This window comes from Phyllostomus discolor, chromosome 2 (genome assembly GCF_004126475.2).
Source record: "Phyllostomus discolor isolate MPI-MPIP mPhyDis1 chromosome 2, mPhyDis1.pri.v3, whole genome shotgun sequence".
Taxonomy (NCBI): domain Eukaryota; kingdom Metazoa; phylum Chordata; class Mammalia; order Chiroptera; family Phyllostomidae; genus Phyllostomus; species Phyllostomus discolor.
This window is the reverse complement of record NC_040904.2, coordinates 217,124,821-217,137,215: the sequence shown is the minus strand read 5'-3', so window position 1 is coordinate 217,137,215 and position 12,395 is coordinate 217,124,821. Positions and strand designations below refer to the sequence as shown.

The window sequence follows — 12,395 nt, the reverse complement described above, 5'->3', positions numbered from 1 at the left end:
CGTATCATAGGCCAGTAGCAGATGTTCCAAAAGCATCATGGAAGCCCCCACAGCGAGGGGCACCAGGAGCACTCATCACATTATGCATTTGCAGGTTCCCCCAATAGGGACTGGACACCTGGTTTCTCCAAGCAGCATGAAATGCATCAAAGAATTTGCAGGCCTGGGAATGGCGCTCAGGAGTGTGCCCCCAGAGGCGCGGTGTGCATCCGAGGGCTGGCAGCAGGACCGCACTCAGCCGAGGCCCCGCCACCTCTCCGCAGGCCGGCTCTGTCCAGATGCGTGGGCTCTCAGCCAAGCCACCTGGAGAGGGGAAGCAATGTCTACACTCGCGTCTCAACAACTCAGAAACTGAGAGTCACTAGGCTAGTCATTAGCGTCAACAACCAATAGTTAACAAATGAGCAAACCAGAAAAAGTAACAGTTGGGAAAACAAAACAAACCACGAATTTCCTTTAGAGCATTTGGTGCCGGAGCGGGAGGAGCGGGGTGCCCCAGGGACGACGACGATGGTATGGAAGGCCGAAGTCACACACACCATAGGTACTGGTTTTAAATTTTGTGAAGAACAAGAACAAAGTAAATCAAAAGAAAAACTATATCTTTTACTTATCAAATATTACAAAAGATTTCACCGATAATAAACACATCTTAACTAATAGACAAATTGTGCCACTGATGGGAAGGAGAGGAGGGGAGGGGCCAGGTGGCGCAGCGTATACAGAGCGCCCTCTGGTGGTGGGTTCTGTGCATACCGTCCTCCAAAATGACGCAAGTTTACGGGGTCGGGGGTGGGGCACAGAAACGGTGTTCAAGGGATGTGATCTGAACGGATATCAAATGTTAAGTAGCTTTGTTAAAACGGGATCATAATTTATACCCGTGAAAACGGATATCCATTAATAGCTCCAGGCACGCCTGAAATTCACTCGTGGCACCCCATCGCGCCTCATCACACTGGCTGGTACTTGCCACTGTAAGCAGTGAAGATGAATTAATGAAGGCAACACCAACAGTGTGGACAGCTCTCAGCAGCATAATGTGGATTTTTAAAAGTAAGTTAAACGGTGGGGAATGTAAAATGGTTCAACACTCTGAAAAGTTGGGCAGTTTCTTAAAAAACAAACACACTTACCATCCACCCAGCCACAGCACTCCTGGGCATTTATTCCAATCCCAGAGAAATAAAATGTCTACAAAAACACCCACACACTGATGTTCATGAGAGTTTAATTTTTTAAGAGCCACGCTATTTTTAAATTAATGACAATAATGGTGTGTATCCTCAACCACGGATATAATTAAAACTGTATTTAAGGAAAACCCATGGCCACAGCTTTAAATGCCGTTATGAGTAAAGAAAGACGACTGAGAAACGAGCTGACTGAGCGTGGGTCCCTTAGGAAAGCGAAGCTGAGGCAACAACACGCGTGCACGGCTCTACTGGGGCATGAGCCCAGGGAGCGGGCGTACGGAGCACGCTCACTGCCGCTTCTCATGGGACCAGCCTCCCCGAGGCTCCCCAGACAAACTCGCCGTTTCTCAGCACTGTCGTCCAGGGTGGGAAGAGAAAGGAATTAGTCCAGTCAAAGGTCTCCCCCAGGAAGCATGAACTTCCTGCATGTCCAGGGTGCCCGGAGGTGAGGAGCAGGTGCCGCAGGCCCGTTGGCACAGGAGGGGCTGACAAATGGCCCTAGAGGTTTACTGGGCCAAGGAATTCTAAAATGGGCATGGGGTGCCTGACACTAGTGAAAAAGGTTTTAAGTGTCTAAAAAAAGGAAGAATAACTAAAGGCAGAAAATAAACAGAAAGAAAAAAATAAATGCTCGTGCGTTTCAAAGTGAACGTATCTATCACTGGATAAGAGAAATTAGGGGTGAAATGGGTTTCACCCCTTTTCCAGCATTTGCATTGTCACCAGACATGGCCTGGCCCAGAGCGGGTCTGCCTCAGGCCAGCTGGTGGTGCATGGGTTCTTGACCTTGTGAAGGAAAGGTTTCACACGACGAGTCCAGGTGATTTTGAGAGGATGTTTATTAAAGCTGGGGCCCGTGAAGCAAAGGAAGGACTACAGTTAGAACCAGCAGGGGAGAGCCTGGGCGGGGCTGCTGTCAGCTCACGGGGAAGCCGGGGGGAAAACGGGCCTTGGAGACAGGTTCGGGGGGTAAGGCCCGGAAGAGCTGCTGCTGCCCCCTGCCCCCTGGCTGCAAGGCTCCTGGGGACCCTCAGAGTTTAGGAGCAAGTAAAAAGTTCAGGCCCAGGAAGGGCATGGGTGTGCCCAGAGGGAGCCCACATTGGGCTGGGCGTTTGCCTTGGGGGTCTTATCTTTCTTCTCTAAGCGAGAACCTTAGGGGAAGGTGTCAGTAGAATATCCACCAGCTTTCCAAGTGTGTTTCTAATAGGCTGATGCACCCAGTTGAGACCATGGAGGAGTCCGGGATTATGCTCTGGTCGGCTTTACTGTTTGACCTTTATCTTGGGTCTGTCTGGTTCTAGCGGGTTTTTGGTACTTGTTCCCCTGACTTCTTCATCCGTCCTTGGGTTTAGCTTCCACAAATGGCGCTAATTGGGTCTCTGTCCTCTATCTCCTGGGCCGGGAAGAGTTAAGCTAAGTATCCTCTGGTCGGGGGAGAGAGGCATAAACCATTCACGCTCCGTGTCCTTGGTTTGGGGACACATGGTCTTGTGATCCACTGGCCGGGTGTACGTCATTCAATTCGTTTGGCTTTGTTTGATTACCGTGCCTCAGTTTCCCTACCCACTTGCCCAGGAATTTCCCTGCTGCTTGCTTTCCTCCCTCAGCATGATTAACATGTGATCTTTCAAATGCATCGATTGAAAAGCATGCCACACGGGGACAAAACCATTTTCTTTGCGTGCATTTCAAGTAACTTGAAAAAATACGCACGGCACAGCTACAGCACACAAATGCACCTGCACGTGGTTTGTGAGTGACGTTTCTTCTTCTTTTCCTGCTGCAGCTGCTTCTCCCGCGGCCTGTTGCCCACTCACACCTGAGGGGCGTGAGGGCCCATTTGTTTCACTCCTCATATCGAACCTCGTTTCTAACTTCACAGCATTCCCTCTCCTTCCCCCACCCCCACCCCCACCCGGGGATGGGTTTGGGGCTTGTGTCCATTTCTGCCGCTCTCCGGTGTCTCGACTTTCAGTCTGGAAACGCTGCTGGGCTCTGCTCCCCTGCTGCTCACTCTCCTCCCCTGCTCTCTGCACCCCTTCGCTGGTAAACAAGGCGCATAGGGCCTTCTCCCAACAAGACAAAGCCTCTGGGGTCCCCCCTTCCTCCTCGCCCGCCCTTTCTGCCCACCCACCCCCGTGCGAAGCTCAAGTTCAGAACGAGTTCGCCTCTCTCTCCCTCCGCTTCCGGGCTCGCTGAGGTCGGACACCTCCCCTCTCGGGTACTTGGGTTCGTGACCAAGCTGGTCACGGAAAACACGTCTTGGTTGTCTCTGCCCCACGACCCTTTCCCGCTGCTGCCCGCACCACAGGTCAGGGTCTCTCGGGTGACAAAGGAGAGACTGCGCCCTGTCTGCGTGTGTGACTCGGTGTTGGAACAAACCGCATCTCGGACGGCCTTCTGGGACGGGTTAGGTCTGGGAACCGAGGTTCCACGGCAGCGTAACCTCCCCGGGGCGTGTCTGGTCTGGGTGCGTAAAGGCTCGCCGCTCCAAACGTTTCCCCTTCTCGCGCATCTCCGGGTCTGCTCCGGCCCGCGGGCTGCCGGTGTTTCCTCTCTCCCTGGTACTTGCCTCCCATCAGGCCCCGCCTGCTCTGCTCTCTGAACCCCTGCGCATCCCAACACCGGTCTTTTGCTCAGAAAGGTGGAGGCCATCCTGCCCAGGCGAACGATTTTAAAATATCCAAATTCAGTAAAATATCTCACATGTGAAATAAAGTTGGCACCACCAAACAAAACCCAAATGAAAACTCCTGGTGGTCATCACAGAACGGAGTGAGCACATGTGGCCTCTCCCTCGCTACGGTCGCTCTGGTGTCACCGCTCACCTCCGATCCTCCGCTCGGAGCGGGGAGGGTGTCGCCGCAGGAGGGCCCGGGCGCCAGGTCCTCAGCCCAAGGGAAGCCTGTCAACCATGAAGCCGAAGTCCTCTGAATGAGCTTCCACACAGAATGTAATAATGTTCACTAAGGGGGAAATGATCAAAAATTGCCAACTCGAAACTTTCATAAATGCTACTGAATCTCAGCAGTATCCACAGTATCTCTTAAAACTCGACCAACAAAAGGTTTGGGGAAGTATGGGGCTGGCCAAAAAGTCCATGTTTTTTTTCTGTAAAATAAAAGACACAGTTTTCATTTTCACCAGTAACTTTATTCACTTTGGATACTTTGAGTACATCGCTATGTCCCGGGGGGGGGGGGGGGGATGCTGACTGTTCTCAGTTAATGTCTCAGTGGGATCACTATCGACCTCACCCGGTCCACCCAACCACGGAGCACCGTCCCGGGAGAAGCCTCCGGCACAGAACTTCGCAAACCTCTTTCCTCACGTTCGATCGGTCACAGCGCTTTCTCCAAACACTGAGCAAATCTCTTTGTGTGTTTCAGTTGCGTTTTTACCTTTCTTGAAATAAAGCATGATATGCCAAAAATGTGGTGTATTTTCCATCTTCAATATTAAAATGGCTACACAAAAATCCACCAACTTTGATGTTCTTTTAAATGCACGCTGATACAACAGCTGTCACAATACAATCTAACACAACTGTTTTGAGTGAAGTTACAGACAACTAAGTGCTATTAGAGCCAGCTTATGGAAAATGGCCGGACAAGCTTTTTGGCCAACCCAATACATATCCATTTTTACCTCCAACCTTCTTTAGAATTGCTGGGCTCACCAGGATAATGAAAAGCAGATTAGCCCTGGCAGGTGTAGCTCAGTTGGTTGGAGCATCCCCCATAGCTGAAAGGTTGTGGGTTTGATTCCCGGTCAGGGTACAAACTTAGGTGCCAGGTGTTCAGGCAGGTACTGGGGCACCTGAGATCCCCGGTCCAGTCACCTACGAGAAGCAACCAGCTGATGCCTCTCTCACATCGATGTTTCTCTCTCCCTAAAAAGCAATGAAAAAGTGCCCTCGGCTGAGGGTAAAAAACCCTGTAAACCACGTGGTCAACTTCAGCGCTCTGAGTGCTTTTTCAACCCTCCGCAGATGACACCTCCCCCTTTCAGCCCTCAGAGCCCCACGGAGGCCTCAGAAGAGTGGCCCCCACAGTCCACCCTGGCTCCCGGGCCCCAGAGCTCAGCACGCCCTGGGCACAGGCCCTGAGTTCCCGGTGGAGGGAGGGCCGGACGCCCCCTCCCGCCATTTCTCTTCCAGGGCCGCCGGCGAGGGCCAGGCTGGGCAGAGCAGACCCGTTCTTTCAGTTCACGTCACTGTCCTTTCTCCCGCTGTGTGTGAGATACACGTTACTTCCATTTAACTTATTCGTCACTAATAGTGAACTCATCTGAAGCTCTGTTTGCCCCCGAACGCAGATTTAGCTACGTCCCATGGAGTTGGGTCCGGAGGCACCAACCTTTGCAGTTCCATGCATAGGTTGAAACTTCATCTTTGAATTTCTCTTTGCCCCAGGGTGGTTGAGGGGCTTTTAAAGGGAATTTGCTAATTTCCAACTACTTACGTTTGCTTTTTTTTTTAACATTTGCTTAGGATTGTTGATCACATCGTGTGTCCTCTGTACCTCTTCATCCCACGTGTGTGTGGGTGGGGGGGGTTCTCCACGTGCGCCCAGCCCACGCCATGATTATTTTGTGCAAATATTCCAGGGACTTAAATAGATGCAAAGTTCTCTCTCTACACATAGCAACAAACTGTGCACGCCGTTTGTATTATTCAAGTTTTTTATTCTCTTACCTGCTCGCGGGGCTCCAAGACCCAGAGGCCAAGGGTGGAGGTGCGGAGCCGGTGCGGAGCGGGTGCGGGGGGCGGGCCGGGGGGCAGAGGGCGGAGCCGGGGCGGCCAGTCCGGTTGCCAGGAGGCGGGACGGACACAATGGGGTCTGGGAGCTGGGCCAGGAGGGGGCGGGAAGCCGGGCACCCCGCTGGCCTCACGGGCAGGTTAGTGCATTGGCTTCAGGGGGGCACCCCCTCCCGGCACCAGGCTTCCAATGCCTCCCCCCCCCCCCCGCAGTGCCTTCACCCGGCGCCCTCAAAATGTCCCGCGCCCCCGGAACCCTGGGGGAACTCCCTTCCCCTGGAGTTTAGTCCAGGCGTGGCGCGGGCCCACACCCCCTTGCCGGACTCACTGGGTTTGGGGGAAGGGGATGGGAGGTGGCCCTGGAGCCCGGGCCCTGCCCCGAGCCCCCCACCCCGCGAGCCGGGAAAGCTCGCGTCTGTTTTCCCGGCTCCTGGGATACGGTGGAGCCCCGCCCCCGGACTGGGACCGCGGCGTGCGTCCCCTGCGGGTCTGGGGAGAGGGGCCGGGCCGCCACCTTCTGTCCACAGGTGCTGCAGGCCGTGAGCACGGGACGCGCCATGGGTTCAGACGTCTGGGTCGGTCCTTGGCGGCCGCACCGGCCCCGCGGCCCCATCGCGGCGCTGCACAGCGGCCCGGGGCCCAAATACAAGCTGCCCTCCAACACGGGTACCAGCGCCGCGCGGGGCCGGGCGGGGTGGGGGTGGAGAGAAAGGAGCTAGTGGGGCCAGTGCCTTGAGGGGGGCCGCTGTACCGCAGGCAGGAGAGCGGGAGGTCTATTCTGGGGGGACGGGGTGGGGGGCTGTGCGGGGGCGAGAGTGGCGGGGCCCAGGGTGATGCTCAGACACCCCTCAGGCTACACTCTGCACGATCCGTCGCGGACCCGCGCCCCGGCCTTCACCTTCGGCCTCCGCCTCCCGGCGCAGCAGACCTCGTTAGGACCCGGGCCCAGCCACCTGGTGCCGCCGCGCATGACCATGCGCGGCCGCGACTGCACCCCCGCCTACTCCATCCATGGCCGCCCACGCCAGGCCGCGCCCAGCCTCACCCCCGGACCGGGTCAGGACCCCTCGGACCCCAGCCTCCCTAGATCCAGGGCGGCTGACCTTGAAACCCCCCACCTGATCCTCAACTCAGCCTTGGTACCCTAGCGCTCCAAATTCGGCTCCCCCACGTCGGATCTCCAAAGAATTTCAAGCCCCACCGGGTTCTGACAAATCGTGGCTTGGTTTCCTGTAGTGATTAGGGCCTAACCCCAGAACCCCAGCCCGGTTCCGCCTACACCCCTGGCTCGCCCCACAGGCAGGTACTTCCCGGAGCGAGCGGGGAACGCGACATACCCCAGTGCGCCTCGGCACACCATCGCCTCCAGAACCTGGGGCGCCCACACGGAGCAGCACACGCCAGGTGAGACCGCGAAGGTTCCGGCCCCGACGCCCTTCCCGCCCCGACCCAGAGCCCTCGCCAGGCGCTGGGACCAGCCGGCACTCCCAGAGGCCGGGAGACCCTGGCCGGTCTACAAAGACACCCCACCCCCGCCGCTGGCTGCTTCCAGGTCCGGGGACCTACACTGTGCCCTCGCTCCTGGGCCCGCGCGTCATCGGTAAAGTCTCGGCCCCAACTTACTCCATCTACGGCCGCAGCGCGGTGGGCAGTGTCTTCGAGGACCTCAGCAAGGTGAAGGAGGGGCTGCGGGCGGGCCGCAGAGAGCCAGGGAGGGGCGGGGGCCAGGGGACAGCGGAGAGTGGAAGTCGGACCCAGCGCCCCTTCTGCGCTCCCGCAGACCCCAGGTCCGTGCGCCTACCACGTGGTGAACCCTGGGGTCTACAAGTCTCGGGCCCCTCAGTTCACGATGCTGCCGCGGACTTCACTCCCCAGAGACAACAGCATGAATCCCGGGCCCGCAGCCTACAATGTGGACCAGGTGACCTGGGTTCAGGGACAGGGTCACATGCGGGGGAATGAGGGTCCAGGCCCAGGGTGGAGGGTCCGAGGCCCGAGGTTTGGGAACGGGGGTCCCGGCGCGGAGCCTCACAGGCGGGTGCGCCAGGTCAGCCAAGTCTCCCGGGCCCACAGCAGCGGAAGCCTGGAGGCTGGAGCTTCGGGATCCGGCACTCGGACTATCTGGCCCCGACCGTGGCCAACGTGCCCAACCGGGATGACTGATGGGCCGACGGGCGCGGCGCCACCAACATCTGCTCAAAGCTTCCGGAGCCAGACTGTGTCCGCCTCTCTGTGCCAGCGTCGGGGGCGAGCTCGGCGGCCGCGGGGGGCCGGGGGCGGGGGGGCATTGAGGGGCGGGCACTGCTGGGGGTGGGCGGGGCTTAGCTGGAAGGGCCCCGAAAGTCCCAGAAGTCTCGCGGACCAGCGGCTAGGGGCTAGGGGCAGTCACCCCGGAGCCCCTCACGGGGAAAGCCCAGGCGGGAAGGCCAAGGGCTGCTGTCCGGGACAGGCACGGGCCGGGGTCCAGACACGGAGACGCGCACACCGGCAACACAGACACAGGACGGGGCAGGGGGGGCGGGGGGACACGAAAAAATTGGGACAGCGTGGGGACAAGTGCCCCAGGCCACACTGTCAGAGGCAGGGCGGCAGCAGAGTCTAGCTGCGTCTGCACCCTGCCAGGCCTGGAGTGATGGCGACCCCAGTGACCTCAGATCCCCCGGCACCCACCCCAGCGGGTGATCTCTCACGGGGCGGGGGGCCGGATTCCCCCCCACACACACACACAGCAGCTCAAGCAGGAGCTGAGTGAGGGAGACATAAAGGGCTTCGTGCGTGCTGTGGTGGACGGGGGCGCGCAGGGCGCGCAAATAGGCGCTTGGGGCCGGCTGGGCGCTCCTGACTCCAACCCAGAGACTTACTTCCTGCCCTGAACTCACCATAGCAACCCGCCACCGTCCCCAGGATGACCATCGCTGTGGCAATGCCCCTTCACGCTGCTCGCCCCTCTGTGCCCCACCCCTGGGGGCCATGCTCACGGCCATCCGACTGAGAGGTGTGGGTCTGAAGGAAACTGGGGCGCTAACCCAGGCCCTGGCCAGCTCTGGGTGAAAGCTGGAGTGGCCAGAGGCCTACCTAGCGCCAGCAGCTCGTGGGCAAACACTCCACAGGGGGAGTGGGTGGCGAGGTCAGTGCGGTCCTGGCACCTGCGCTGGCTGCCTGTGGCTGCAAGAGGAGGAGGAGATGCCGCTCCAGACCAGACAATCTGACCTCAGAGAGGCCGGCAGCGCCCAATCTCTAATTTGGTGCAGGCAGAGCCCCCAAAGGCAGAGCCCAGTTTTCTTGCCCCCCACCCCAGGACAGAACTTGGCTCCCCTTCCCATCAGCCCCCATAACAGGACCAAGTTATTGAGCACCCCTGCCCCTCCAGTACCCCAGAAAGGAACCCCCAAAGGAAAAGCTTGATTCTCCTCCCTCAGTCCCCCCCCAAACCCAAACCAGGACAATTTATTTTCCATTCCCTCCCCACCAGCTGAACACCCGCTGCAACCCTTAGTAAATACTTAACTCCTGAAGTCCTAACCAGAGAAGGTGAGGGAGTGAGTGCAGGTGTACTCAGTGCCCCTATCCCACAGGTACCCATGATCAGCAGACGTGGTTTGGGGCACACAGGGGGCACCTTGGATACACTAGAGTCTATTCCTGGATTCACTGCCATCCAGAACCCAGAACAGGTGTGGACCACTGATTGGTTACTGACCTGGGCTATTGATGGAAACATTAACCAGGATCACTAAAGGATCACTGATGGGTTATTAATCAGGGTAACTAAAGGATATTAACCAAAGTTATTCATGGATCATTGGGTTTTGGTGAAGGTCATCAATGGGGCTTTGATTGGAGTCATTACCGGGAGTTGTTTAAAGTCACTGATAGGCCATTAATGAATGGGCCATAGGACAATGATCAATATCCCTGATGGGTTGAGCCAGTCATTGATGAGGACTTATCAGAACTGTTCATAAGACACTGGTCATGGTTTTGGACATTTGTCAAGGTTGCTGGTGAGTCCTTGACCGGGACTAGTGGCGGGGTCCTTGATCGGAGGTCATGACCGTCGCTGGGCGTCCTGATGGAAGGGGGTCGCCGGATGCAAGATCTGCTGGAGGGAGTGGGCTGCTGCATTGTGGGTCAGAGCAGGAAGCTGGTTCCTGCGGATGGAGTCCTGTAAGAAGCCAGAGACGTGACAGCAACCGTCCACAGCCTGCCCCTCATCACAGGTGACCCAACCCCACAACTCTGGGTCCACCTTCTGCGTGTGAAAAGACCCTGGCCTCTGACGGGTCGGTAAGGGGTGTTCTCACCAGGGGACTGCGGGGCCTTCCCCAGCCCCAGGGTCAGTGTCCCCCCACCATAGGATGTCTGACCACCAGCGCAAGAGGGAGACCTGGCTGATGCACAATGGTCCGGCCCTGGGGTCCCCATCACAAGGGACTTGACGCTCAGTGTTCAGGGTCCCTGACTCCTCCTGACAGGCTGCCCGGAGGTGGAACGCCTCCAGGAAGCGCCAGGCTGCCCTTTGTCCCCAGCCCCCTCCGCCTCCCCCAGCCTCCCCCCTCAGGAAGAAGGTGGTGGAGAGCCGGTCTGCTCTGGTGGTGGATGTGAAGTTCGGAGGGGCTGCCATCTTCCCTAGCCGGATGGAGGCCTGGGAGCTGGCGAGAGGATCGGTGAGCAGCTGTGCCCAGTCCTGTGTGGCTTCTCTGAAGGGGAGCCTCCTCCTGTGGGTGTGGCTTCTCTGATGGGGAGCTGCCTCCTGGGGGCCAGGCCACCCCTTCATGCTCGAGCAGTCTGCTCCCTGTGTGCTTTTCAGTCCACCTCCACTCGGTGGCCCTGAGTCGTCCTGGCCTCTGCCAGACCTGGCTTCCGAGCTGCTAGTCTGTCCCTATCCCGCTCCCCTACTCAGTGGCCTGACCCCAGCAAGGCTGACCTGGCCTCAGGTCTGGAGAGCCTGCTATGGCTCTCTGCCCCAGGCCAGGTACAAGATATTCCTGACCCCCAACGCCCAAAGCCTTCTGTGAGCCCCTCACTCCTCAGGAACCGGCAAGCAAGGGTGCAGCGCCTGCTGGAGTTTGATAGCACGCAGGCTACAAGAGGCCCCGCGGGACACCGGTCAGGGGCCACACTGAACCGTGCCTCCGCAGGTTGCTGCACGGGCAGGCCTGGGGCTTTGAGTTGCAGCGGCTCTGACCACTACGGACAAGCCCCTGGGCCGTAGTGTGGGCCACACCCTGGAGGTGGAGGAGGCTCTGCTTTGCTTGAACGGCGCTGGGCCACCGGACCTGCGGGACCTGGTAACTAGGTTTGGTGAGAGAACGCGTAAAAGGTGTGGAGACCTGGGTTGCAAAACCACCCCCGCTGCACCTAAGCCCGGGACTCCCGCCGGCAGGGGGCGCCCGGCTCTGGCTCAGCGGACAGGCGGAGGCCCAGGAGGAGGGCGCTGCCGGGGTGGCTGCGACGTTGGATGACGGTTCACCCCGGGACTACTTCGAGCGAATGCTCGCGCTGCAGGGTGTGAACCCGGGCCTGGCCCGAGCCCTAAGTTCCGGAGCCCCTGCGCAGCGCCGGCAGCTGCTACCCCGCGCCTGGAAGCAAGAGGAGCTGCTCGCGCCTGTCGACGGTGAGCTCCCACGGGCGTGCAGACCCACGCCCCGCCCCCCGGCCCCATCCCTCCGTTCCTAAGTCCCCGGCCCTGCCCCTGCCCGCCCCATCCCGCCGAGCCCTCTCCCCGCAGGCACCAGGGAACTCATCCGGGCCCTGCCGCTGGCGCACGGACTCGGAGCCAGGCACAGCCGTGCCGGGGAGCCGCTTCGACTCGGGGTGGGCCAGAGGCTGCGCCATGGTGAGCCCAGATTCCGGCCCCTCCCCGCCCGCCGATCGTGCGTGTCCGCAGGCCGCCCCGCCCACTAACTGCCAGTTCCGCCATCCACAGGGACGCGGTGGCTCCGAGTGCACTTGGACATGCCAGCGCTCAGCGGCTCGCAGCGCCGCGCCCTGCAGGAGGCGCTCGTGCTCTCGGACCGCGAGCCCTTCGGGGACCCCTCGCCGTTCTCTGAGCTCATCTTGCCGCGGACCAACGAGCAGCAGTAAAGCCCGAGATCCGCAAAGCAGTTTCCGTGCCTGGCAATGAGCTGGGCGGGAGCCGGAGGGCGGGACCCGCCTGTGAGAGGGCAGCTCAGAGCGAGGGCTGGGTCGGTTTGGGGCGGGGCTACAAGGAGCCCCACCCAGGCACGTGACTTCGGCGGGCCCTTCCAGCGCCCGCCCGCTCCGGCCGCGGCAATTCAGATTGCGCGTGCGCAGCCCGTCGACGCGTGCGCACGGTCGTCGAGCGCGGCGACCCGGCAGATCCTTGGTCCGCTACCGGCCCCGGAAGAGCGGGGCCGCGCGCTCAAGGCCGCGTTCCCGGACTCGAGGGTCCCAACTCCGGACGGCCTGAGGTGCGT

General features: G+C 59.5%; 2 protein-coding genes across 3 annotated transcripts; both read left to right on the top strand.

The window, feature by feature from the left end:
* Nucleotides 1-5,981: 5,981 nt before the first annotated feature.
* Nucleotides 5,982-8,171, top strand: ODF3B (outer dense fiber of sperm tails 3B). Of its 2 annotated transcripts, XM_028533289.2 has the most exons (7): nt 5,982-6,095; nt 6,483-6,621; nt 6,808-7,011; nt 7,255-7,359; nt 7,508-7,629; nt 7,736-7,876; nt 8,029-8,171. In XM_028533289.2, exons 2-7 carry the CDS (start codon nt 6,513-6,515, stop codon nt 8,116-8,118), a joined length of 771 nt encoding a protein of 256 aa, XP_028389090.1. In that variant the 5' UTR covers nt 5,982-6,095; nt 6,483-6,512; the 3' UTR covers nt 8,119-8,171. The 2 variants fall into 2 exon arrangements, with proteins under 2 accessions (XP_028389090.1, XP_035875702.1); XM_036019809.1 differs by lacking the exons at nt 5,982-6,095; nt 7,736-7,876 and having other exon boundaries at nt 6,102-6,621.
* A 416-nt stretch (nt 8,172-8,587) lies between these two features.
* On the top strand, nt 8,588-12,389 carry LOC114513964 (thymidine phosphorylase). The gene is given in 11 exon segments (XM_036017170.1): nt 8,588-8,599; nt 8,685-8,770; nt 8,922-9,033; nt 9,035-9,125; nt 9,529-9,629; nt 10,046-10,175; nt 10,504-10,622; nt 11,097-11,259; nt 11,342-11,572; nt 11,687-11,794; nt 11,885-12,389. Coding segments are annotated over 11 exon segments (1,311 nt in total). The 3' UTR covers nt 12,043-12,389.
* Nucleotides 12,390-12,395: the final 6 nt, after the last annotated feature.

Bases quoted from the DNA above. Each gene is read 5' to 3' on its own strand.
- ODF3B (XM_028533289.2), top strand. From the start codon at position 6,513: ATGGGTTCAGACGTCTGGGTCGGTCCTTGGCGGCCGCACCGGCCCCGC. The intron at 6,622-6,807 runs GTACCAGCGCCG...GACACCCCTCAG, and splicing joins CAAGCTGCCCTCCAACACGG to GCTACACTCTGCACGATCCG. The intron at 7,630-7,735 runs GTGAAGGAGGGG...GCGCTCCCGCAG, and splicing joins TCTTCGAGGACCTCAGCAAG to ACCCCAGGTCCGTGCGCCTA.